Source organism: Musa acuminata, chromosome BXJ3-10 (genome assembly GCF_036884655.1).
Source record: "Musa acuminata AAA Group cultivar baxijiao chromosome BXJ3-10, Cavendish_Baxijiao_AAA, whole genome shotgun sequence".
Lineage (NCBI taxonomy): Eukaryota > Viridiplantae > Streptophyta > Magnoliopsida > Zingiberales > Musaceae > Musa > Musa acuminata.
In genome coordinates, this window is record NC_088358.1 from 27,718,504 (window position 1) to 27,745,975 (window position 27,472).

Sequence of the window (27,472 nt, forward strand, 5' to 3'; positions counted from 1 at the left end):
GACGCTTCTCCCAGCTATCCGATACGCTCTCGTCCTTTTAATTTTATTATGTGATTTTCTTTGGTGGATGAGATATGATCCCAGAATGAACCGAACCGGTTGTAATTTTATCCCCCTACACGGACGAACCGAGGACAATGAAATGTAATGCAATTGCATAGAATGGAGCCAAACCAGCGTGGCAGAGTCGAAACGCATGACCGTCGAGTAAAGCATGCCACGGATTGTTTCCACTAGCAGAACCATTCAATAGTGTCTACTTACAAGCCCAGATAGGCACACAAACCACAAGAACCTTCCGGATGAGATTGTTATGTAAACCTTGTACTGATTGATAACTAGAGGTCACCATACATAATCTTTCCAAAAGTATTCCAAGTAAAAAAAAAATAAAAATAAAAAAAACTATGTGCTACTTTCAGGTACAAAAGCTGTCGGAAACAATTGGGGAGAAAGAAAAAGAAAGTTGCCGTGCAGATTATCACACCGAACACCAAACGGTACTCTGATCTCGAAGCATACCTCACCCCCAACCTGCAAACTAGAACATGGCGATGGAGAATATATAGGGCCTTCATTCCTTTCAAATCATCATTATTCGATCAAGAAACAGCTTCACAGTTGAACTCTGAACCCTAGCATCTGTGGGAGGTGGAAAGCATCCAAGAAACCACATTTCCAATCGTTAGGAAGGCCGAGTCGGATCCAGACATCATGTTCAATACAGTATCTGTACAAAAGGGATGCAAATGTTCCATCCGACTCAGCCAAAGCCGAACCCCTCATTGGCTTCATGGATAGCTAGAAGTAACCTCTCCTGCAGCTGTTCTTTGGAGGTGTACTCAGGCAGGTCTAATTGGTTAAAGCTGCAACAAGTACAATGTGATCCATGATCATGTTAACGAGTGGACATGAGATCATAACACTAATGGTTCATATGGCAGAAGACCACAGTAATGGAAGAACTGACAGGAAAAACAAGCAACAGCTATAACAATGGATGTTGACATAACATAGAGCCCTCTGACATCTTACATTAAGAGCATTATATCTAGCAGCACCTTCTTTATCTATACACACTAAGCTCTTAGAAGGCATAAAATGAAAGCCCATGCCAACAAGCTATTGGAACTGAGTGCCATGAAAAAATGACTGTTGGAGATTGAGCATTGCATCTATTGGGCATAATATCACAGGAGACAATTACTGCTACAGAACCAAAATGGAATTAACTCAGACAAATCTGAACGGCATCAATCAGATTAAACATGGTATTTCACATAAAAAAAAGTCTAACCAGCAGGTGAAATAATATTCCGTCATTTTGTAAATTTTAATCCCACCCTGGTTGACTAACCCGATCCACCAATTAGGATCAAGCAGATTCCTATCTTAACCTGCCAACTTCTTACAAACTTGACCTAAATAGTGCATATGGGCAAGACAATTCTATATCTAAATTGGTTAGACACCCATATCAACCTATTTATAAATTTGTTGATTATTCTTTGCTACCTGAAACACATATAACTAACCTTTATCTTTTCTAATTGAGTAAAACACCAAGAGATGGTACGTGTTTGTTCCTTGGAAGATGTCATGCAATTGGTTTTTTCAAACAAATGAAAATACTTGAAGATTTAAAATTGCTGAAACTCTGGCTCTCTTTTGGTCCACTTATTTTCTGAAGTTCGTTAATATACAAGGAAAAAAGACTTACCAGGTATGAGCTGAAGGCAGGTGGTGGGGGCTCCCATATGCCTTGTGAATCTGAAACCTCTGTGAGCCTGAAATTCCTTGAAGAGCACTGAAACCTTCCAATGGGACCTGATAGAAAGGATAACAAGTTAAGAGCATCCAAATACATAAAGAATTTATTAGGTAGATATCTATGCATGTATAATAACTCATGCAAATATGAAGATGAAAAGCTTACTATGTAAAAAGCACTGACCAGTAAGATCATGTTAGTACCGACCAGCAAATCATAAATCAAATATATGGTGTTAAACAGACATGGTGCGCTTGGTGCACCTTGGTACTCCAAACCACAGAGAAATGTCAAAAACCAAAATAAGTGGAGCACATTGGTTAAAAAGAAATGCAGTGAGACAATGTTGCATCACTGACTTCAAGCTAGATTTACATTAAAAAAATTTAACATAAAAAAAGCAATCAGATTAGATGTACGGTGATGGCTCATAGAGGTTCATACTATGAATTTTACCATGAACTAGTAGCAACAAGAAGTCAAAATGTGACACCCCAGTTTAATTCCTCATCAAACGCAAGAGGAGATTTGTGAAAGTTTATGGGGTTAGATGGGCATACTATTATTAATTTGGGCATAAACTTTTTGAAGTATGTGATTCCAATCTATTAGATGGGTTTGTGAGAAACCATATCAAGGTTTTCCATGTAATTCAAATCTATCATATGGGACCGTGTGAAATTATATGAGCAACCCTATAACTTGGCATGATAAGAGGGCAAGTAGAATAAGGTTATTTGTAAATGGGGTTAGAGGCACATCATGACATGGAACCATAGTTGGACTATGCCTCACATGCACCATACTAAGATTTGTATTTTATTTATGTTTGGACCTCGATAAGAACATCAACTTTTATGCAGAGAAGATTGTGACAAACTTAACCCCACATCAGATGAGGAAGGGGATTTGAATGAGTCTACTACTATTAATTTAGGCTTGAGTATTTTGAACCATGTGGTTTAGGCATATCAAATTTAAAGCTGAGTCATGAAACCGAATGTCCCCTCTTTCGGCTGCTATCAACTGGAAACTTAAGCAAATTACCTAAACAAACTGCCCTATATATTTGTCAGCTTCTATTTATAAGCAGCTTGCTACTTCATGAAACATAAAAAAATATGACGTTTAACCTCGGAGAAATACCTTGGAGGTGCCTGTCACAAATTGCAGGAATCGAGCTTTATCCTCCTTGCTGAAGCCCTGAATGACTTCCCAGAACCACTGAATTACAGGGGATGCATTACTGTAGCCAGAATATTCAGTATTTGCTCTTAAGTCATCCACTGCCAAAGAGTTAAACAAAGAATATAAGTAACAAGTAAAATAACATAAACCATGTCAATTGAATGAAATGCTAGAATCATGCAAACATATAAATTAACAACTTACAGTCTATATCTGGAAGTCCACTTATTAATAATTCCAGCTCTTTATCATTGAAAATAGATATCAACTCCCGAGGAATCAATTCATTAAAGCCTTCCATAAAAGCATTGATCTGAGGCCTAATTGCAGTTGTTAGCAAATGTTCTGCTACACGATCAACGTATTCATGTTTGTTTTCTTCGGTGACCCTGATATTTCGCCCACCAGGAATCAACTCACAATCAGTTACCTACACAGCCAACATGTCAGAACAAATATAGTATCAAATGAGAAATAACAAAGCATAACTTATTTAGGTTATTAGGACTTTACAACAACTTTAAATAAAAGAGTACAAGATAAATCATTAAAAATGATTTTTCATTATTAACCACACGGACATGGCAGTATCACATGATTCAGCAGAACAGCCTTAGGGAACTGCAAAACACCTAAAGCTACTCCACGGAACAACAAACATGTCCACATGAAAGCACACAGTAAACACAGCATATGCTGGAAGAAGAGATAACAAAAGAGGACTTGTGATCATGTTCTTTATGGTCACCTTGAGGTAGCTTTAGCAGCAAGCATGTGGATATAATTTATGGATCATCACATCAAAAAGAAGAAGAAGATATACATAACCTAATAAGGGAAAATTAATATAGAAGATGTATGACCACCTTCCATTTGACAGCAATAAATCACAGATATCATCATTGAATTTCTACTATATACAACACTAATTATGTGTTTTAAAGAAGTCCCCAAGAATAACCAACTGTTTTGTTCATTTTGTTTAACTCTAGCAAATATGTTCATCTTAGGACGTATCTAAGTTATAACATCTTCTAATGTCCATTCCTAAAAAAATTATAAACAAGTAAAATTATTATCTGAATTAGAAACAGTCAACTACCTCTGCCCTTTCATACAGTATCAGCTTTTCCTCATCAGCATCCATGCTAAAAGTAAGGTCCAAAACATCACTTATATCATTCTGCAATAAGAAATTAATAGAATATCATAATTGGGTAATAAAATATTCATGAAACAACAAAAGTGAAGCAAGATTTGGAGGTAGCAAAAGAATCAAAAACTCCTGAGTGCATATCAAGTGAAGCATACCTCAAGCATCCACTTCAGGTTCTTAAAGTAATCAGGATCAACAGCCTCAATGTCATGATACGTAACCTTCACACCAAGAATGTGTTTGTAGAATGAGCGGGTGAAATGGACATCCAGGAGCTGACCATCAAAGAGTGCTTTACCAACCTGGAAGGAAATAGGCAACATCTGTCTGTAAACCACAGAAAAAAAAATAGTTTTAAAAGTAAATGATATAAATGGAAGACACCACTCACCACTCGTCCAACAAACTTGAAGTATGAAAGATGTTCTGTCTGGTAAACTGAATTGGGATTTGGCTGGAATGTCGATTCATTGCCAACAGTTGTAAAAAGCAGAGCACCCTTATCAAAAATTACTCGTGAAAGCAACTGATACCATTCTCGAGTAAGCCCACCAGCATCAATACCTTCTTCACCTTGAAAATGAACAGTCAATTTTCCCTTCAGATCTTGTGGTGATCGCATTCGCAATTGATTATAGGAGTCCTCCAGTATGTAGGCTCTTCTCACTGAAATTCTGACTGGACTGTGATGATGGTCATGTTGATGCCTTATTTTTGACCGAAAATGAGCACGTTTATTGTCAAAATCAATGAAGCGTGGAACCTTGAGCATGAGAGAAAATGACTTCTCAAGCAAACCAGGATTCTGCCGAATGAATGAGTTTAACAATTTCCTATGTTTCTCTAAAAACCTAACAAAAACAACATGTTTTTCATCAGTGCTTGTACATGCCCCAGATGACTTCTGCCCACAAGCTGGTGTTGTTGCCTCTTCAATGTCACTTGTAGTAGCAAAATCCTGAACTACTTCACATTGCCCAGGACGTAATTTTTCACATGTCACAAAGAATGACTCAATGTATGGCAAGATGTTTTGGGCACCAGCTGGCAGTGGTGTACTTGTGGATGCCAAATTTCCTGAAATAGAAACCATATCTGATGGGGTTTCTGAAGAAATCTCTATTTTGCTTATGCAGTTGCTCAACTCTAACCACAAAGGTTCAAGTGCAGCATTTATGTCCCATACATGAGAAAGCGCATCAGTATGGCCTTTCTCGGGGAGCACATCAGGAGCCTTTTCATGCAATCCAGTGACAAGAGAACTCAAGGCCTGCAGAACTCTCAAGATTGCGGTTCCATTGGTAGAAGATGAACTGAGAAGAGCTTTTTCAGCATCCTCATATAAGTTCAGTTCATTCATTGCACAGACACTCAAACTTCGCGCAGCATTGACAAGCTCCGTAGTGAACAAACGACAATACGTAGGAGCACTGGCTACCATCATTTTTAATACTTCAGCCAAAAGAACATATGCATTATCTGACAATCTGCAGTGGAAAGAACTTCAAAAGTAAGAAAGAGCACGATAAAACAAGTTGAAGCCTTGGGTGGCAGAAGGATTTACATTGGCATAGCAAGTGTTCCATGATGTTAATTTAATATGTCATATATCAGAGAAGCACATGTGCAGCATTAAAGCATAGAGCATAAATAAGATTAAAAAATATCACTTAGGGCATACTACGAGTGAAAAAGGGTGACAGCAACAACGGGAATTGCTATAGAGGCCAGATGGTCACAACAGCTTTATTTCAATGAGAAGACATCATGTATTTAAAGGCAGATCCACTCATTGTACCTCCCTCTATCCTACATTGGTGATATCTGTGGGAGCCTCACACATTTGGCTCACCCTTTTACACCTAAGTCCCAAACAACTATACTAAGGTGGACTGATAAGAGATTTTAAACTGCAGCCAACAGAAAAAACCCTACAGCATAGCTGAGTGAATGCTTTCACACAATAGCCAATATTAATGGGCAGTTAAAATTAAGTTGTGTTGGTTAAAATTTAATTAATAAAATATCAACCTGTTAAAATTGAGGACAAACATATTTCTCCAGATAGGCATTGTGAAAAAGCAGAATAAATTAAGACTGAAAAGCTGATGGCAAACCAGTGGGTAACTTTACAAGAAGGTACCTACCTTTTATTCCAAATAATATCATAACCTCGCAAGAAATTAACAGAAAACTAAAACTTTAAAAGGAAATAATTAAAAACTAAAAAGTACTTGAAGACTGCAACATCATAAAACAAAGTAGCTTAGTAAGTCGGACCCACTGCTCCAATATGTTTTAGAATTCATGTAGTGCAGCCATTTATGTAATACAAAAATAAAGATGACAACAAGATAAGAAACAAGATTGAAAGAAATGTGCAGGTAGAAGATTGTTGCTACGGATGAGTAGATTAGAGAAAACATTAATCAGAGGGAAGAGATATATAACGCCACATGACTAAAGATTTATTGAAATTTCATCACATCTTTATAAACATCCAGAACAGGTTCTCAAAAAAATAAAAAAAAGACGCAATAGCTAAAAATGATCTTTTGCTCCCCTTGATCCACCTTGGAGACTAGAACTGAAGCATCTAGTGGGTACAAATTGGTGGCCCTTTTCTGTCTAGCAAGAACAAATATGTACAGTTAATCATCAGTCAACAGAGCACCAATTGGTAGTCATTTTCTATCATAGAATATTAACACACACACAACTTCATTGCTTATCACAGAACGAATCCAACCATGATTATCTCCAATGTGAGAATTTTTCCTAGGTAAAATAGACCCCAACCTAACCAATATATTTTCTACATAGAAAAATTTGAAGGTAATCCTCAACCCCCAACAAATATACAAGAACACACAAAAAGAAGACACATTACAGACTCGACTTGATCAAATGCTCTAAATCAGTTTGCATCAGCATATTACTACTAAATCTTACTGCCCTATTGCTAAGTTTATGATAGAGAAATAAAACAAGCACCAATAGTCCGATCACACACACTGAACTGTATAAATGGCCGTGATTCCCTTTTTTGTTAAAAGAAATGACCTCTAAATTGAAGCCCGTCGCAATGACAAACAAGAAGGGTTCTTTTAGATTATGGCAACCACAGCAACTAGCCATTAGATGCATCACTTAAAGGTAACTAGAAAGAGAATATAGAGAAAGGCTTTGTTCACATACCCTTCACGTGCAAGCAATGAGCATAAAAGTTGCAGTTCTCCCTCTGGAATGCTCAATAGAATGTCACTTATACTGTTCACATTGTCTGCACGTGAAGTAGAAGCCCTTTCAGAGTCTTTGGCCTGTACAGATTTAACACCCTCTTCAGCAGCAGATCCAACAGCATCAGCAGTAACCGGTGCATCTTGCGTGGTGTTTTCAGAACCAGATTGTTGTTCAAGAGAAGCTCCAGGTTTGTTGGATAGGCCAGAGTCACTTTCACCATTTACAATAATAACTTCAACAAGGTTTAACAACTGAAATGGAAAGGAAGTTCTATCAGTCATGAACTTCTAAAACAGCAACAAGATCACAGCACTTGTTCTTAAGTTGTACCTGTTCTAGATGAGCGACACTCCTCATGTACAATGGTTGACTCAGAAGACGTAGAAGCAACACAATGGCAAAAGCACCTCTTTCATCTTCAGGTTTATCTTCTTCCATGAGAACAGCTTTCCCACGTGCCTGAACAGATGTTTCCAAAAGGCATGCAGGTGTACATGGCAATTCAAGATGGAGTAACAGTTTAGACACCTTCGGATGGTTTCGCGCCAAGTAAGTCAGAGTTTCCAAAATACGACGAGACACTAGGGGGGGCACTCCTGCATATTATCAAAGATCTAGTGAACATGGAGCATGATAAATAATTAAAATAATATTCTGCTAACCAAAATGTGAGAGAGATCATCGACATATCTAATCAACCAGCTTTTACTAGCATGAATGCTAATTCATTATTCTAAACAAAGCAACCAATAAAGTAAGCTAGATGAGAAAAGCTGAAACTACAAAAACATGAACAAATTATTACAATCAATTAAATGTACTGCTGAAGCTAAAACTATACCGCCATTAAATTGAGGACGGGAGTACGCGACATGACTCTGGCAACCATACAATCGAAATGGTGATTCAGCAGAGTCAACTGAATTGTTAATGGATCCCCGTAGTTCAAGCATTAACATATCCATTAAAATTTTCACCAGTGAAGTTCTTGTTTCATAATGGGTGCATAGATTCAAGAGAAGCCTCTGTAGCTGACCCTTATACAATGGCTGCAAGTTGCATGTCAAACTGTCAATCATGTAAACTTTTCATACAACACAAAGTTGATAAAAGCAAGCAACTACCTGAACCATACGCAGCAGTCTGATCATTGCTTTTAGATCATCTATATCAACTAGAGGGATACCGTCTGTTTCAATCAGTTTGCCAACTGCAGTTCCCCGAGCAGCAGCCTCAACAGTTCTATCTAGTGTGGAACCAATAGTTTCACCATGCCTAGAAGACTCACCCCGACGATTTCTAGAACTCATGCCAAAAAGTGTGCCACTGTGGTGACGATGAGCAAACCTTTCACGCAACAGGTTTGCTTCAGCAACAAGTGCAGGAGTCAATGTAGCCAAGAGTGTATCTGGTGATGTTAAAAGCACCTGGAACGATCAAACATTTAGACATCATGAACAAAAAAAAGGTCATCTTCAAGAACGTGAACAGAAATGTCACAAATTAAGAAACTAATGGCTATAACTTTGTAGTGGAAACTTATAGCTAGAACTTCTAATAACAGTGCTGCTTTAAGCTTACCTCTTCCCGAATTTCTGAAGGAAGTGTAGCAATTATTGAAACAGCATCCATCTCAACTGGTTGACCTTCCAATTGTTGTGCTTGCTGTCGCCTTTGAGCACGTTGTTGTGCTAGGACCTCTTCCCGTATATCAGGTGGAAGTGCAGCAAGAAATTCAGGATCTATATCTCCATCAGCTTGAGGTTGCTCGCTCGAAGTCTGTGCCACCTGATTTTGCCGTGATGAAAGGACTTCAGCTCGTAATTCCTCAGGAAGAGCCTCCAAAAATGTAGGGTCGATTGTGTCTGTCTCAACGTTTCCATTGGGTTGTGGCTCCTCATGTGGAGCACTCCGATCAGTTTCTTGGTCCTGATGTTGTGGGACCTCACTAACGCTTTCCAGTGATGTATCACGACCACTTACTGGCACGGGATTTCCAGAAGACCTTCTCAGACGAACAGGTGGCTGCAAATCACCCAAAGGAAGCCTATCCACAGGACCTGGCCTGTCTCCATCATCGTGTCCATCAACACTCCCTATTTCCACTTCCAAACTGCGAAGGCTTTCCCCTAAAGTTGCCCCACTGCCACTGCTTGCTTGGCTCACTGCTTCAACATCTCGTACAATTACATCACCTCGTTCATACTGCATCTCTGTCACTTGCTCACCTGTAGCAGATACACCTGCATCTTGAATTATATCACCATTTGTGGATCCAACACTGGCATTTCCAGAACCACCTATCACTCGTGAAGGAAGAGTAATATTCTCATTATTGTCAGAAGCTCTTGTTTCCGCTTCTTCTCTAACTTCCACTTCTGACATCTGTAACTGGCTGGTTTCATGGGTTTCCTGTGGACTGTTAGTGGGTATATTTTGGTCAGAAATTTGGACAGTAGGCTGCCTTAATTGGGAAACAAGTAGTTCTTCAATGCCTTGTGGCACTGCAGGAGCACTAGATGTACCACGTTGATGATTATCATCTAGCCACATATTAAAACGATGCCCATGCCGCCCATTTCTCAATGTCCGGAAGATAGCATCCATTCTATAAGAAGCACTCTCGTGATTCCTATCTGAGTAAGCTATATCCACTGCATTCTCTGAAAAAGCAAATTCTGAAACTGTCAGCATGTAATGCCTTGAGAAATTCCAATAAATACAATTTTGACAAATTAACTATTTGTATTATTGTTTACTCATGTAAGAAACTACGGTTGGATGAGAAAAACCATGTAGAGATGAAACGGTTAGATGTAACAGCAAAGGAAATCGATAGTTGGATATTTCACCTGATTGTCTTTAAATGAAAAAATCACATGGAAATTAACAGTTAAACATCAAATCAACGATAATGCAACATAGGAAATGGATACTTCACCTGATTGTCTTTGGTGAACAAGCTGTCTAAAGGAAGAAGGTTCCTCCAACAATGGATGATCAAAATGAAGAGCACCATGATCACCAGTTCTTCCAATAAGATTGTAAATGGATGTTGTCCGTCCTTGACGTCTAGAGCCAAATATGTCAAGAGGCATCACGGAAAAATTGTCACCACCAAGGACTTCAATGTGGTCAAAAACATTTATTCCACTGAATCCCTCCTCCAACCTGAGTATCACACCATCATCGTCGTCGTCGTCATCATCCTCTTCTTCCAAGACATCTTCATCAAACTCTTCATCATCAATTTCATGGTCATCATGATCTGTGTCAGGATGAGACATTTGATGAACTTCATCTTCTTCCAAATCATTATTTTCTTCATCATCCTCATCGTCTTCATCAACTTCTCCTTCATCCCCTAACATATCTTCATCGTCATCTTCATCACCCATATCATCTTCCGCATTCTGTGGTATTTCAAATCTGATTTCCACAGTTGAAACACCATTCTCCAGGCCAGTACCATCCTCAGATGCTTCATGCATGAAATCATCTTCAGCTTCACGAGCAAAATTTCCATCCAATTCCCGGTCATGTTCCATATCATCAGAATGATAATTGCCTGAAGTTTGGATACCATTAACAGCTTCCCGCTGGTCAGCCACCACTTCGGCATGGTCAGGTTGTGATGCCATTTCTAGGGCCTGAAACCTTTCGCCATGAAAATCAGAAGAACCGACTTGATGCTCATTAGAAGCAAGTTTCAGAGAGTTGTCCCCCTTTGCAGAGTTAATGTAAGCAGAATGCACATGTTCTTTGGTCACCAACTCCAACACCTTGATAATCCCTGGGATAAGTTTTGGTGAATCAGCATGGTCCAAGTCCAGAACTTGAAGAGTCCGACTTAGAGAGCGAACAAGCCCAACATCAATAAACGTAACTGAAGCTTCTGCTGAAATATATGAACCAGTTGGTGAACGAGCAGCAAGGATATCATTAAGTAGATCAACAAAGGCATGCATATGGGAATCAGCTGCTCTACAATTATTAGATGAGTCAACAAGGTCATTAAACACACGACTAATTTCAGAAAAAATCCTTCTGCGTCCTTCTGTTGAACGAACAGATGATGCCACCAAAAACTGGTTTGCTCTGGTAGCTAACTTATGCCTCCAATCTCCATCAGTTTTCTTATCCTTTTTGTGGATTCCTGGATATGGGAGAAAATTGTGAAGAATGTGATGAAAAATTCCCCCACTGCTATTGCCAGATAAACCTTTTGAAGTTGCACGCGAACTACTGAGTTCAGCATCTTTTCTAAGCAATACATGAATTGATGAAGCATACGTCAGAAGTATCTCTGTCAATAACTTGATAATAAAAGCAATTTTTGCAAGAGAGGCTAAAGCCTCCTGGGTAGTAATTTTGCCATCTTCAGATGAAACAGCAATAACTTTTTCTTTTCCTTTAGCTGAAGTGGAATCAATATCCATGTCTGATAACGAGGGAGTACCAGGAACTGTATCAGTATGGTAATTAACTTCTGAAGGAGGGACAAATTTCACAATTAAATCCAAAAGATATTCAATTACACTTGTAAAGCTCTGAGGAGATTTTCGATGAGCTTTGGTGTTCTTTACACTCAAGTCTGGAAGTTTACTATGTCCACTTCCTGCGGCCACTGAGACCACTTCCGTTCCAGTAGTCTTTCCATCGCTTGCTGCTACTTTGTCTTTCTCGGCTGTTTTTTCCTTGTCTTTTGCCTTGGACCTTTCCTTCTCACGATCTTTCAACAGCACAATATTAGGTCTGTCACCTACCATCTCAATCTGGCATACAGCTTGTGCAGCTTTCAGAAACACCACAGGGTCCCTGGAAATAACAATAGCCAAGTTTTGAACAAAGGTCCGTGGTGAAACTCTGGCATTTGAATGTCTATTTGTGGCCGCAATGAGGCTATGACGTATCTCCAATTCCATGGCTTGCTGAAGAGTATGCGGGTCTTCCAAAATGTGACGGATGATGGCAGCTGCTACGTTATTGAATCCAGGGAATAAGCTGCTGGAAGGCAAACTAAGCAATGCATGCAAACCTCCAGAATCGAGAAAACTAACAGCAATTGTATGAACTTTAGTTAATGTAGAACATAGCTGCAGCACCACATGCATTGTCTCAGAAGGTAATTGATTCTGTATACATCTGCAGCATATCTCCAAAAGCCTCCTCTGGTCCTGAATATCCAAATTCCCAGTAGTTGATCCCAAAGAAGACTGTAAATCCTTCTTTCTATTCTCATCAATCACAACTGAATTCTGGGAATTATGTTTATCCTTTTTCAGTTGTTCCAAATTAATTGCTCCTGGAGTCATCTTAGGATCCACCTGAAGCATCTGATCAACAGAAAGCAAACATGCAGTCACCCACTTTGGAACTTGAGATTTCTCCCCATCAGAAGAGCCCAGATTCCATCCAGAAAGCAGGTCTAAAGCAATCTTTACCAGGCCAGCCTGAAAGGCAATTTCCCGTGCCATAAAATCCTCATGGAGAACTAAAGCAAGCACATGAAATAATGCAGATAGCATACTTTCACTTAACGGAGCTGATGGCACACAACAATGCTTGACATGATCAATGATATAAGAGAGGACCTTCAGTCGGTGTTCACCATCATTTTGAGAACAAATCATAACAAGAAGGTCCCTAATCGGAAATGCTAAAGGTTCATTCACCTGAAGGAGTCTGATACATGCCGATAAAATTTCATCAACAGGAGGTAATTGAACAGCTTCCTCTTCTTGGTCAAAAATACCAGCATTTAAAATTTCATCTTCCTTCAAGGATGTGTCTGAGTTCCCTAGGGACATAGCAACAGCTCGAGCAAGTTCATCATCTTCTTGTGGTTCTTCTGGATGAGAAAATAGCCAATCAGTTGCAATCTCAACACTATTCGTGCCAACCTGTCTCAGTGCTTCTTCTGCCCTAGCACGAGAAAAACCCATCTCTACAATCAATGAAATAGCTGATTCATCAGGCGGGGGACCAGGTAAGTGAGCTCCAGCATTGCCACTGACATTTCGAACTTCAACCCCAATGTAGACGTGCTTCATAATAGAGATCATTGACGTAATAAACTCCAAATTGCATTCAGCAAAGTGAGGATGCGTCCAAATAGGAAGTACAGCTTTTAACACCTTAGATTGAAGCACCTTCACAAATGTCTCTGCATCTTGAGGAAATGAAATGCTTCCATTTGCAATAGGTTGCTCAAGCAACTGCTTTGTTGAGGAAGACAAGATGGAAGATGATGTGGCTAAGTGGTCCAATAGTGTCCCATAGCTTGCTAAAGGACCAGATATCCATGAATTATCTGATTCTTCTTTTTCTTCTTTCTGGCATTTATCGTCCATATCCATTGGGGAAGCTGGCATCCTGTTGATCGTGAAGAGCAACTGGCTTGTAGCTTCAAAAGTGGTTAAAACAGCCTGAATGACCCCATGTCCAAAAAAGCACTTTACCATGATGGGGTTTGATATTTCTGGCCTGTCGAATAGAATTCCACTAACAAAATCAATAACTTTGCCAAGGTATCGACATTTTGTGGAAACAGAAACCTCACTCTCCATAGCAGCACTCACACGCCCCGCAAAATTCAAGTGTCCCAACACAATGGAAGCAACTGTGCCGACAACAGACACAATTGAAGGGGAAACATTTACAGGATTGTTCTCACGACGCAAAGTGAGCAACATCGCTTTACCCAGCTCCATAAAGAGATGGTTAATATGATAACAAAGTGACCTCATCGTCTCATGGCATAAAGAATAATAAGATCTCTGCTTGTCCTCTTCTGTTTTGCTTGCAGAACTTGTGTCTAAAGAATTAGAAGGCTGAGATCGGGTAGTAGGAGCAACTCGCAAAGTTGAATAGCCATCTATACCATGTCTATGTGAACCAGTAGCAGCACGGCCGAGGTCACGATATATACTAACGAGGTCAGAAAATTGGGACTCTATACTCCACCCAGACACTCTCCGTCTCAGCAATGGATCAAGATACTGCCTAAAAGAACCAATCCGTTGCTCTTCTGAATCGACCATACCAGGATCTACATTTATGTCACTTGAAGAAGAATCATAATCTCTTTCAACTTTTGAATCTTCAAGAAGGGCAATCTGCCACAGCACCTCACGATGAACTCGTCCAATATCTTCTAGGACATCCTTGCTAGAGTCTCCAAATTCAGTGAGTAATGCACTCATCCAACGATTATCTTTAGAAGCAGCAAGGAAAAGGAGAAACTCAACAACAAAAAGAGAAGAGAAAATTCCATTGTCTTGCACAGACTTGGTATCCTGCAAAAGCGAGCCAGAAACTGAACTAAATTCATTCAGGGCTTTCATCAAGTGCCCCCTAAGAGAGGAAGAAAATGCATGTGCAAGGGGTGCAGAATGATGCTGTGTAAAGCCCTTGAAGACCACAGTACTATGCAGAGCAATTGGCATCCCATCAGATGACTGTGTGATACTAGGTCGTTGAAGAAGTCTCAACAAAGTCTCTATGCCCCCCTTCTCTACGAACATTCTACAAGTTTCAGAATTTTCCATTGTTCGATGAACTAATACCATCACATGAAAAATGCTTAATTGCTCAAACTGCTCATCGCTGATGCTATCTGCAGCCAAATCCATAGCACTTACCAAATCATGCCCCTCATTTGCCTTTTCTTCAAGATCAGTTTCCATGGCAGTGTTCTCATTCATATCATCTGCAGTTTCCTTGCACTTCTCCTCTCCCATGGAAGCAAGCTTGTTAACAATTTCAATTATTATCTCAACACCAGCACCTCTTAATGAAGATACATGCCGAAGAAGCTCCTCAACAGCATTTGCTAAAAGAACAACACCCTCATTCATTGCTACCAAATATTTCCTTGTTGTGAAGGCCTCCACCAGAAATCGCAGTACAGCAGTTTCTTTAACCGCCTCCAATCCTTTAGCGTTAAGGCAGATGGCACCAAGACCATTAGGAACACATATAAGTGCTTTTGAGGAAGGGATAATCCCAGAATTAACTGATGATAAAAATGATTCTGGGACACCCAATTCATTCAGAACAGGAAAGCATGTGGGGTCCTTGTGAATGATTTCACTCATAACAGATACTGCTGAAAAATATATGTCCCCTCCAAACCAGTTCACATTGTTAAATATTAAAGATAAAGAAGAAAGCAAGGAATTATGGTGGGAATTATGGGCCCTTGTAGCATTTGCTGGGGAATATGTAGCAGAACCCAATGTCTTAAGCAAAAACTTGATGAGGCGTTTCTGCAAGTACATATGATCTGCATCAGATTTTCCTAGATCGGTGCAAATCACTGTGTTACTGCTGCCTTCTCCTGAGCCAATAATTCTATGAACTTCAATCTGTAGCCTCTGAGCCAAAAGTTCAATCCCACCTAAATCTTTAAATAGTGATACAGCTTGGCTACTATACTCCATCAGCTTTTGCAAGGTTTTAACTGCAGAGGAGACGAGATGAATATGTGCTGGATCAGAGTCCTGCAGAAGGGGTAGAAGAGGATGAACCATTCCTGACCCCCTTATAGCACTACCAGAACTTGAAGATGACAGAACATGAAGTAAGAAAAACTGCAGAAGAGCATCAACAAATACTGGAGTAGATGGATCACTGGGGTTGCTAAGTGACACAATAGCTTTCTGTAGCACATTTAGCAACATCATCCGATTTCCACCAGCAGATATAATACTTGAACCACTCAATATTCTAGCCCGTTCATGAGATGATGCATATGCTGCTAACTGTGCTCCTAATGCAAGCATAGCAAGTGCTCTTATGGTTCCAGGAACACAGTCTTCAGAACGAACAAGCCTGATCAGCTCATTTGTGTATTCAGGCTCGTTTGCAAAGAAAGACACAAGTTCATCATGAGCATCATTTGATTGTACCAGAACAACAAATGCAAGAATGCTGATCCTGCTATATAGTCTACAAATTCTCGGCGAGCGGAAAGCATGTGCAAACCTAATTCTTGTAAGCAATGAGAATCTGTGCTCTGGAGGTACATTGAACTGGTCGACACACTGCTTCAAAATGCCCAGATCATCCTCCTTTCTTAGATGCAGATCTGGAATTTTTATAACATGTATATTGGATGGCTTAGTTCCCTCAGTACCTATGGAAGAACCCATATTGTATTCAAAATGAAGAGTTGAACCCAGACGATGCTGGGTGCCATCACAATTATCTCCAAGATCTGAAGGGAACAAGCACAGTCCTTCATGTTGGTTCCTCTCGTTTGCCACTACGCATGAGTGTAAACCCAAGCCTTCTTCTTTGCTTCCCCATCCCTGTGCTAGAGACAGGAGATAGCTATTCGTAGAGCCACAGCCAATCAATTTCCCACCCAAATGCATCTTGGATGGATTTATTCTCACCAAAGCTGAAAGAGTTTCCAAGGTAGCTATAAGAATATCTGGATCTGTGGATGCAAGTAGAAGCTTGAAATGCTGATTGAAGAACATGATTAAAAAAAAGTTAGAAAGCCTGAATGCCAAATAAAATAATCTACAATTTTGCTGAAATTGTGCAATATTATGGACATAATTCTGAACTTGAATCTTGAGTTTCACCTCTAGACCTCCAAATGAACTCTTGTTGTGGCAATTTTCCAAAATAACTTGCATGACTCTCAATATCTGCATAATGGAATGTTTGGGAAATGGATCTTCCTCAACGATATTGTCAGATAAAAGGAGGTCTTTCCTACAAGAAAGATACGTCTTAAAGTATGTATCAAAATGCATAAAAAGCGGCCTCCAATGATGAAAATTTCCCTGAAATGAAACAAAAAACTAATATCAAAATTCAAAACAAGCAAAGCATTTGAGAAACTCTTCTAGTTATTAAACTCAACTGCACCTTATTGTACTCCCAACGGAAGCCTGAAAGAGGTATAGCTATATCGTGTAATGGGCTCTTGATCACCCTATCGATGAAAGCTTTAACCTTTGGAGGCTGCAAATACAAATAGTAACATACTTAAGACAAGTATCAGTTTCCACAGGAAAGTCCAAAATTTGCCATCAAGATCACAACCAACATTCTACTTTAGAAGATAAACAAACACCGAGCCAATATCTTGGTATTATGGTATACCTGTGCATATTGATTAGCTTAATTTTCTCTCGCTCGTACTATGTTTGGTTTTATACAAGGTTTGCAAAACCACCTGCTATGGTTCAGTCCGGAGGGTATTCACCAGTCCAACGACAAACTGGCACCCAGACCAGGGTAAATCAGACCATATTCTTGGTACTGTACAGTTTTATTTTTAAGACTTTTTTTGTGAAACTCAATACATACATACATCAGTATACCGGTCCAAACCCTAATCAGCACACTACCAATACATGGAATTGCGAACTTTGGTTTTATATTCTTGAAATTTTTTGATATTTTGATTCTGGTTCATCTTTAAGTTGAAATGCCATCCCAATCGTAAAACTCTACTATAATCCCACAAGAATTCTGAATATCCAGACATTACAAATATCCTCTGTCACAATTTGATGTAATCAAAATTATTTTGATGCACAAATCATCAAGCGTGAACCTACAAACCCTAGCAATTTATAAAGTGGAAATACCTAACAGCTAGATCAGTGCAACTCAACCCCAGAATCAAAACTAAACCTAAACGAGAACAGATCATAGACATACATGGGTCACATTTCTCATTATTGTACATGAAAAACTAGTTATAGCACTTACCACTACAAACAGTAACTGACAAAAAAAATGTAAACTGTACCTGAACAAACAAGGACAATCTAAACCATAAAATGTATTAAAGAGTGATAAAAGGCTGTCTGTGCATATTGTGTTACACTAGACAAAGTAAACTATAACAAGGATCAAACCATACCATAAGAACAACCAAGAATCATGTCAATGCTAACCCAAAAGGATCCTAACACTATAGCTAAACACTAGCAAAGAAGTTATTATCTCTTGACTGGAAACATAGTTCCATGCATTGAAACAATGAAATTGTGCTAATTCATTTAAATACATCATATAAGAAATACAGTTATACTTACACGATGTATATGGTTAGAATGAAGAAGGTGAAACAATTAATATAATCCAGAATAAAATGGTAAATGCATGATACGAATAGTGTTACTGCAACAAGGAGATGAAGATGATAAAAGAGGGCACTTAGCAAATGAGCTCTTAGCTCTCCTAATTTGTCAGCTAGGAGGTTATATGATTTTATTGTACATATATCATCATTAAATAAACTAAGTCTACTTTAGCAACACATATAGTTGCCAAAAAACAATAGTTTGCAACTTTACCATTAAATGTATTTGTCGAACGAATATTAATCACTATCCAACCTTTTTTTTCAGAAACAGGCATTGGGAGATGAATATGCAAAGGCTCATTCAAGAGCCTAATGACTGAAAAACTATCTTAAAGGAAAAGCATAGAAGGATTTGAGGCTTTGTATCGCCAGTTGCTTAGACATGGATGTGATCTAAGCTACGCATTAATTATGATAACATCAAGTTACTTGATCAATATGCACTAAAGTGATGAGATTCTCTCTCAGAGAGTACATCTTGAACAACAAGCAAATACAAGTCAAAGAACACAATATAAACTACAAACAGATTTGTGTAAACCATTAAATGACAAATGTGAGTAGAAACACACCTCAAAACGTTGGTGCATCAAATATAAGTGGATGAATGTTCAATGATGAGAAATGATTTTTCAAGGAAAGTCAATGGTAATAGTTATAATCAAAAAACAAAAAAAGAAAAAAGATCTCTAAAACATTTTACCCATCTTCAAGAAGGCATCTAATATATTGATTTTATAAGTCAGTTAGTGGAGTCTGGGATAGACAACCAACAGAAAAAAGGCTTTGCTGAATTAAGAAAAATACTGTAACCCTTTGATTATCTATGAATTTGTCCTCCAAAGGTTATATATTGCGGGAAGCAAACAATCTAACTGACCCAGATACTTCAGAACAACTAAAGATGTTGTTACTAAGTATATTATCCATTAAATATAAGTCCAAACACTGATCATTATATTAAAGAAAGAACTCCGCACCATAAAAGTCTAAAAATCTAAAATAGCCTCTCCATGGTCTCAGTAGATCACCTGTTCATTAGGAAATCACATACCAAGATCTTATATTTCTGCATATCCAACATAAATGAACAATCTATGAATATGAAATATCCAATGAATTGCAAATCTACTATGAAATTCATATGACAGGAAGCTTCTAACAGACAGCAGCACATTCTTTGATTCAGGTTTAAGAATTGATCATTTCCGGTTGATAGAATCTATTTCTAAATAGAAAAATTCTTTTATCTAAGCGATGCAAACCATACATAAGTTTCTTTACTCTGATCAAAGTAAAAAATTCAATCACCATAGCTCTTCCCTACGGTTTATTTATTGTTTTAAAATTCCATAATAGTCTAGCTTCTTTCACAAGAAAAACAGATGGAACTAATTCTCCATAAATGATAAAATGAAAACTCCTATATTTTTCTTATGCACCCCCAAGAAGGCTAGGCAAGAAAAGCATGGAAATACACATGAAGAGCAATTGCTAAAGCGCCAAAGGGGTTACAAACCACTAGCAATTCTCATTTGTCTTCTATTTTTTACCTTACCATCTTATTAACCACTCCAAAGAGCAATATCGCAACTCAAATAATTTCTTCTTCTTTCTGTTACCCGTCATGCCAAGTCAGGCATAGATAACAGATCATCTATTTTATCTGTGATGCATGAGTAAGTAGTATATCCAACACACGTCCAACAACAAAGTGAAATAAAATCAAAAAAGGCTCAGATTAGAGATAGAAAGAAGGAGCAATGGAGTTATATCACCATTGAAGCACCAAAAGCAGTACCAAGATTTGTTACGTCACAGTCGCGCAATATTTTTTTCCCCCTCGTAACAAAACCGACTAGAGCAAATAATTCAGAACGGCACAACATGCCCAAATGAAGCCCAGCATAACTTTCATCACAGTCAGGTAACATAATACCTAAGATACGAGTCCATCACGTGACCCATCGAATCAACTACAAGCACCGATCACAGTCCACGACCAACGATTAAGAACCAACCGAAAAGAAAACCCCCATCTGATCATGTCAAGTAAATTGGAACGCCAAGAACGGAATAGAAAAGGGGTTTAATCTAGAAACAACTCACCGGTTCGGACTCCAATTTAAGGACCGGCGAGACGGACCTCCCGCCGGACAGGATCTGCTGCAGCCGCAAGGGCAGATTTGACCGGTTCCCCGCCATCTCGATTCCAGCCTCTCCCCTATCTCAAGAACCTGCAACCCCCAACAAACACCCAAAGATCAACCAAAAAGCCCAGAACAAACGGCGATACAGATCAGAGCCCCAAGAATCTAAATTAAAAGAGGAAAAAGATCGAAAAATGATACGGGCCTACGATTAGGGCGATGCGGAAAAAAGGGCGAAGAAAAGAGGGTTTTGGAGAAAGAGCTGATGAGGCGATGATGCATACACATCGAACGAAAGACATAAAAAGAGAGAGCGAAAGAGAGGCCACAACGGAGGAGAGAGAGAGCGAGAGTAGCTACGAAGGAAAGGAAGGGAAAAGGGCCGCCACCGTTAAAAACCAAATGGGGAATGGGGGGGTTGAAGCGAGACATATATACAGATATATTCGCGAGCGAGGTCGGCGTAACGGAGAAATGACGAGAGGGGGAGCGGATCCCCATAGAGGCCACTCTCACGTGATATCCACGTGTCTAACGATATATATATATATATATAGAGAGAGAGAGAGAGAGAGAGAGAGAGAGAGAGAGAGAGAAGACACCAGAACGGAGAAGGGATGAGGAGGATCGATAGAACTTCCTCAGGGAACACTCACGTGATATCCACGTGCCGTAGATATATCCATGTATGTAAAAGAAAGAGAGGCGTGTGGGTACATCTCACGTGTTACCTACGTGTTAGGAGTAGATATACGTACATGGGAAGAAGGAATGAATGACTTACGGGTCTGATCGGTCCGATTAAAGAAACCAGCAAACGCATCTTTGGTTGGTTCAAATTCACTGTTTGGATAGTATTTGATTCGTAATAATTAACCTTTTTTATTTTTATTTTTACTAAATTTATTTATTTTTTTAATTTTTTATATTATGTTAATAAGATCAAATTTGATCTTTAATTTGATTTAGCAAAATTAACTTTATTTGGTGAGTGAGTATTGTCACATTTGGAAGAAATTAATAATAATTAAGCATTTAGGACTCTAGGAATATTTTTGAAAGCAAAAATATATATTTATATCATGTGTTTTTTTTTTCTCGCTTTAGTTTTAAGATAGAAGATATTTGTATCTAAAACTCCTACCTCTTATAAAAACTGTGATATATACAGTAAAACCCTTCGATACAAGTTCACATAGCGTCTAAAGTTTTAAGTGCTCATTTAGTTTTTGTTTTGAATAATCACGTACACAAGAATATACTTTATAAATCATCGTTTTTATAACTATTGATTTAATGAAAAAATATTTCATTTATATGCTATGTTGATGCAAGATGCCTAATAGGCTCTTCGAACTAACATGACATGTAATGTTCGATAGATACTGAATGAATTCCTGATGTGGTATCTCAAATGATTGAAAATAATAGTCACATTATCTGTCCTTCTCCCATAGTATGTTTCATAAGAAACAAAGCATGTTCATCTAGGAGTGCGGTGTTTATTTTGAGACCTCAATCGTCAACGTTTTAGAGTGTGTTAAAGAGCTTCATATGCTTCAATGGCATAAACAAATGCATCGTGCACTAATCAAACACTTCATAGTGCATTTGACACTTCAAATGTTTTTCTATCTTGAACTAATGCATTACGCATGAATGAGATGTTTTGGGATATGTCATATATTTTAATATCTTTAGTCATGGACGAACATATCATGTGCAAATCGAACCTATTAAGTACTGGGATAATAAAATCGTTGTCTGTCAATAAAGCATCATCAACTATCTAATATTTTATGAGTGGATCAATCAATGAACTCATTCTCCAATTAGCATCTGCACTATATCCTTAATGTTCTCATACGAGCAACTATGAAGCTTACTATATCCATCATATGGATGGGTATATAGCATATCAGTTTGTCCGATTATCTCGATGTTCCTCTCGAGTAATCTATGACCGGAATTATTTAGGATCTGTGTTTAATGATGAATTAGTCTTATTATTGTGATCTCATCATGATTCGATTCTCATTACATAGATTCACGAACATCATAATATATTCATGCAACAAACAATATAAAGTGATAAAATATCAAATAATAATAAGTAAAAATATTACGTGTCAAGTCACACGTGTCATCACTCACGTGATTGGTTTGCATGACACATATGACCAATAATCTCCCATTTGACCTAAAGTTAATCACCTTTGTATTTAATCTCTATCAAACCCATATAAATCTGCGAAGTTATCTTTTGATGGAACTCTTTACACTGCTACATCTCCTCGGGTCACGATCTCTCTAATTAGGTGGAACCTCCTTAGAACATGCTTAGACTTCTAATGAGACCTGAGTTTCTTCGCATGAGCAATCACCCCGTTGTTGTCGTAATATAAGGGAATCAACACCTCGCTACCTGACCTAACTCCCAGATCTATAATAAACTTCTTCATCCAGACTCCATCATTTGTTATCTCTACTGCAGCAATGTACTCCACCTCTGTGATCGAGTTAGCAGTAGTATCTTGCTTGGAACTCTTCCAGCACACTACTCCTTTATTCAGGGTATACATGTACCCAAAATTTGACTTGTTATCATCGATATCAAACTAAAAACTCAAGTCTATGTAGCATTCTACCCTGAGGCTACTACCTCCATATACTAGTAAAAGATTATAGTCCCTCGCAAATACTTAATTATTGCTTTCTAGTGCTCCAAGCCTGGATCTGCCTAACACCTTCGAGTGATACTCAGAGCATACGCTATATTAGGCTTGATACGTAGCATGACATGCACTACATCCCATATCTCATCGATTGGAGACATCTCTTAAAATTATCAATATCAAACCTTTTGACAATGGTGTCTATGTACTTGGACTAAGACAAGCCAAGCATCCTCTTGGATATATCTCTATAGATCTAAATCTTCAAGATATATAATGCTTCTCCTAAGTATTTTATGAAAAAGTATTTAGATAATCAAGTCTTTATTATGGATAGTATTTTTAAATCATTTTCAATTATTAGGATATCATCCACATATAACACCAAAAAGGTGATAGCGCTCTCACTTACCTTCCTGTACACACAAACCTCTTTTTTTTTTCTAAAGAAAGTGTTCCAACTTCGGAAGGCTTTCTTTAGTCCATACATCTCCTCCTTGAGGTTGTCATCGAGGAACGCAGTTTTCACGTACATCTGTTAGATCTCATAATCATAGTGTCCTGCAATAGCTAAGAGTATTCGGATGGATTTTAGCATGGTTACGAGTGAAGAGGTTTCACCATAGTTAACATCTTGCTTTTAACGATACCCCTTAGCCATTAGTCTGGCTTTATAGGTCTCTATCTTTCTATTTACTCCAATTTTTTTCTTTAAGATCCACTTACAACCAATGGGTACAATACTCTCAAGTGCATCAACTATGTTCCAAACCTTGTTAAAGTACATAGAATACATATCAGAATTCATTGCTTGTTATCATTTCCTAGAGTCTATACTCGTAATAGCCTCCTTGTAGGTTTGATGATCAATATCCTCAACATTCTCTCCTTTAATATATCTCACATATCTCTCAGGATAATGAAATACTCTAATAAACCTCCGTAAAATGCGAACTTATGTACTAGGTACCTGAACAAACTCGGGCTGTAGAGTGGTGCTTGAAATAAATTCTCCAACCTCGCTCAACTCTATCACGCTCCCACTGTCTCCGTCAAGAATGCATTCCTTCTCAAGGAACACTGTTCTCTTGGCTACAAAGATCTTTTGGTCCTCGAGATGATAGAAATAATATCCACAAGTTTTCATATGGTATCCCACGAACTTGTATCGCTCCGTTCTCAATTCTAACTTATCGGGGTTGTGTCTCGTAACATAGGCAAGGTAGCCTCAAATCTTAACAACTTTAAGATCAGACTTCTTCCCTTTTCATATCTCATATGACGTATATACTATCGACTTAGTTGGAACTTTGTACAGAAGTTAAGCTGTAGTCTCTAGGGCGTATCCCCAGAATGAGATAGGTAGGTCGGCAAAGCTTATCATAGACTGCACCATGTCTAACAGTATACGATTCCTCCTTTCAGATACATCATTGAGCTGAGATGTATAAAGAGGTGTTCATTGAGATAGGATCTCATAATCCTTAAGGAACTGAGTGAACTCTATACTCAAGTATTAACCTCCTCGATCTGATCGAAGAGTCTTGATACTCTTTCCAGTTTGGTTCTCCACTTCATTTTTATACTCTCTAAATTTCTCAAAGGTCTCAGACTTGTACTTTATTTAAGTACGCATATTATACCTTAAGAAATTATAAGTAAAAGTAATAATGTATGAGTAAACCACCTATGACATGAGTTAACATGAGTCCACATATATTACTATATATGAGTTTTAGCAGCTCAGTGGCTCTCTCTCCAGTTCCACTAAAAGGAGAGTTTGTCAGTTTTCTACGAAGGCAAGGCTCGTAAGTTACATATGACTCATAGTCGAATGGATCTAAATATTCATCCTTTAGCAACTTTTGAATCATTCTCTCATAAATGTGACATAGTCTACAATGCCACAAGTATGCATTGTTCACCTCATTTCGTTTCCTCTTGGACACACTTACATTCATGATATTTGAGCAGTGTCTCATATAAATAAATCATCATGCAATGTTCTTCTCGTGATGATCTCATCATCTAATATTATTGAATAACCATTATTCTCAAAAACTAATTTATATCCACTAACTATCAAACATGAAATGAAAATAATATTTTTGATAATAGAAGGAATAAAATAATATACATCCAATTCAGTAATAGCTCCACTAGGTAGTATAAGGTGACATTGCCAATAGCTACTATAGTAACTTTTGTTCTATTGCCCATCTTGAGGTCTGTCGTGCCTCTCGCCAATCTCCTATGTCTTGCTAAAACCTACAACGAATTACAAATGTGATAAGCATTACCAGTATCCAATACTCATGTGTTATCATAAGAGTTTGACAAATAAAGACTGATCATGAATGTACCTGTAGCTTTTCCAAGCTTATGTTTCACCATCTTTGCAATAAACTATTTATAGTTCTTCTTCCAGTGCCCATCTTTGCCGTAATAAAAGCACTGATCTTTGTTCTTTGCCGGGTCTTTCTTAGCAACATTTGCTTTACCTAGTCTGCCCTTACCCTTGCCCTTCTTAAGGGACTTTTTTGCCTTTCTTTTCTTTTTGGTCTCACAAGTATAAAGAACTGGCTTCTCTTTCTTGATAGTACTCTCTGCCTCCCTCAACATATTGAGGCGCTCACGGAGAGTAATCTTAAGCATGTTTTTATTAAAATTCATTATGAACTAGTAGGACTGAAACACAAGATCCATATACAGGTTACGATAGGTAGGGACCATTTCTAGACCTGTGAGTTTCTCTATCCACTCAATCATCTTTAGGACATGGTTCTGAATTAGTGTCCCCTCAGTTATCCTAGCATGAAAGAGGCTCTTGAATATCTAATATCGCTGAGTCTTTCCTTGTTCCTCAAATAGTTTGCAAACATGTAGGAGAATGGATCTGACATCTTTCTTTTCATGTTGTCTCTTTAACTCAAGAGTCATGGAGCCTAATATGTAACACTGAGCAAGAGTAGAGTCATCTATGTACTTCACGTAGGGAGCGATCTCATCCTCAAGCGTATGCATCATTGTATCAAGGATGTACGCGATTTTCTCCATCATGAGAATAATTCTCAAGTTACGGAGCTAATCCGTATAATTCGGACTAGTGAGACGGTTGATGCCACGTAAGGGATTTGAAAGCGACATTTTCTGAAAATAAAGTTGCAATATAAATAAATAACATACAGATTTTATAAAAAAATAGTTAAATAAGATATGGACTTCTATCTTAATCTACTCTCACTATTTTTCTAACGAGTCACGCGACACCCTTAACACGTGAAACGAAAGTTTTCGACAGACTTCTAGTGGGGATTGAGATCCAATCAGTGTCTTAGTGTAACCTCGAGGGACTCGACCAATCACACTAAGACCAAAAGGTAGACAACTCTTGCCGATCACAACTCCTTGTGATTCTCGTCCTATTCGGCCTCCGAACCATCATGGCCTCGAGGGACTCGATCAACCATAATGTTCGATTAAGTCAATACATTCATTACAAGATGAGTCTGATTCGATGATATACTCTCGAGGGACTCGATCAAGCATACCATGTTCTTAGGTCACCGGTGACATCTCTATGTCGTAGGCAAGTTAATGAATCGTGACATAGGTGAGCCTTGAGATACTCGATCAACTCAACTTACATCGGGAGTTAATCCCTACCTATAACGATGGAAGGTCATGTGAGTCAATCTAATTGCCTCACGTTTACCGACAATATTATCGAGAGGGGATTTTGATTCAGTCTCCTATTATAACATGTCACACACATTCATATTTAATATATATGTACATCACATACAAATATATATACATATCTTGCGGGTATATAATCAATCACATATCAAATGAGCAATCACACAAAATGATCATGGACCACATCATAATATGACCAAGCCCGAGCCACTGACGGTACCACCATCTGGCATACTAACAACTAGAGGTACCATTGTTTGTTAATCCGACATTAGGCAGTACCACTGCCCAATCTGACATTGACATTGGGCGGTACCACTGTCCAATCTGGCGGTACCACTATCTGACACAATTTGGGTGATTGTGTCTAAGCGATACCACTGCCAGTATGGGCGGTACCTCGGCCCAAACAGCTTGAGAAGCTGAGCCTCAAGCGGTGCCACTGCTTGGGCCAACTAATGGTCATTGAATGAG

At 38.5% G+C, this 27,472-nt stretch overlaps 1 protein-coding gene across 2 annotated transcripts; it reads right to left on the reverse strand.

The window, feature by feature from the left end:
- Positions 1 to 303: 303 nt before the first annotated feature.
- LOC135650427 (E3 ubiquitin-protein ligase UPL1-like) lies at positions 304 to 21,031 on the reverse strand. Of its 2 annotated transcripts, XM_065169746.1 has the most exons (17): positions 20,830 to 21,031; positions 20,584 to 20,711; positions 17,244 to 17,339; positions 16,955 to 17,158; positions 10,300 to 16,831; positions 8,940 to 10,021; positions 8,483 to 8,785; positions 8,200 to 8,407; positions 7,689 to 7,954; positions 7,314 to 7,609; positions 4,507 to 5,602; positions 4,271 to 4,417; positions 4,062 to 4,142; positions 3,164 to 3,389; positions 2,918 to 3,057; positions 1,721 to 1,827; positions 304 to 866 (listed from the first exon to the last, which is right to left on the reverse strand). In XM_065169746.1, the coding sequence occupies exons 2-17, from the start codon at positions 20,677 to 20,679 to the stop codon at positions 764 to 766; spliced, it is 10,983 nt and encodes a 3,660-aa protein (XP_065025818.1). In that variant the 5' UTR covers positions 20,680 to 20,711; positions 20,830 to 21,031; the 3' UTR covers positions 304 to 763. The 2 variants fall into 2 exon arrangements, with proteins under 2 accessions (XP_065025818.1, XP_065025817.1); XM_065169745.1 differs by having other exon boundaries at positions 10,300 to 17,158.
- Positions 21,032 to 27,472: the final 6,441 nt, after the last annotated feature.

Coding starts and splice junctions, on each gene's coding strand:
- LOC135650427 (XM_065169745.1), bottom strand. CDS start 20,679: ATGGCGGGGAACCGGTCAAATCTGCCCTTGCGGCTGCAGCAGATCCTG. Junction 10,022..10,299: donor TGTTCACCAAAGACAATCAG/GTGAAGTATCCA, acceptor TTGCTTTTTCAG/AGAATGCAGTGGATATAGCT. Junction 8,786..8,939: donor CTTCAGAAATTCGGGAAGAG/GTAAGCTTAAAG, acceptor TGATCGTTCCAG/GTGCTTTTAACATCACCAGA.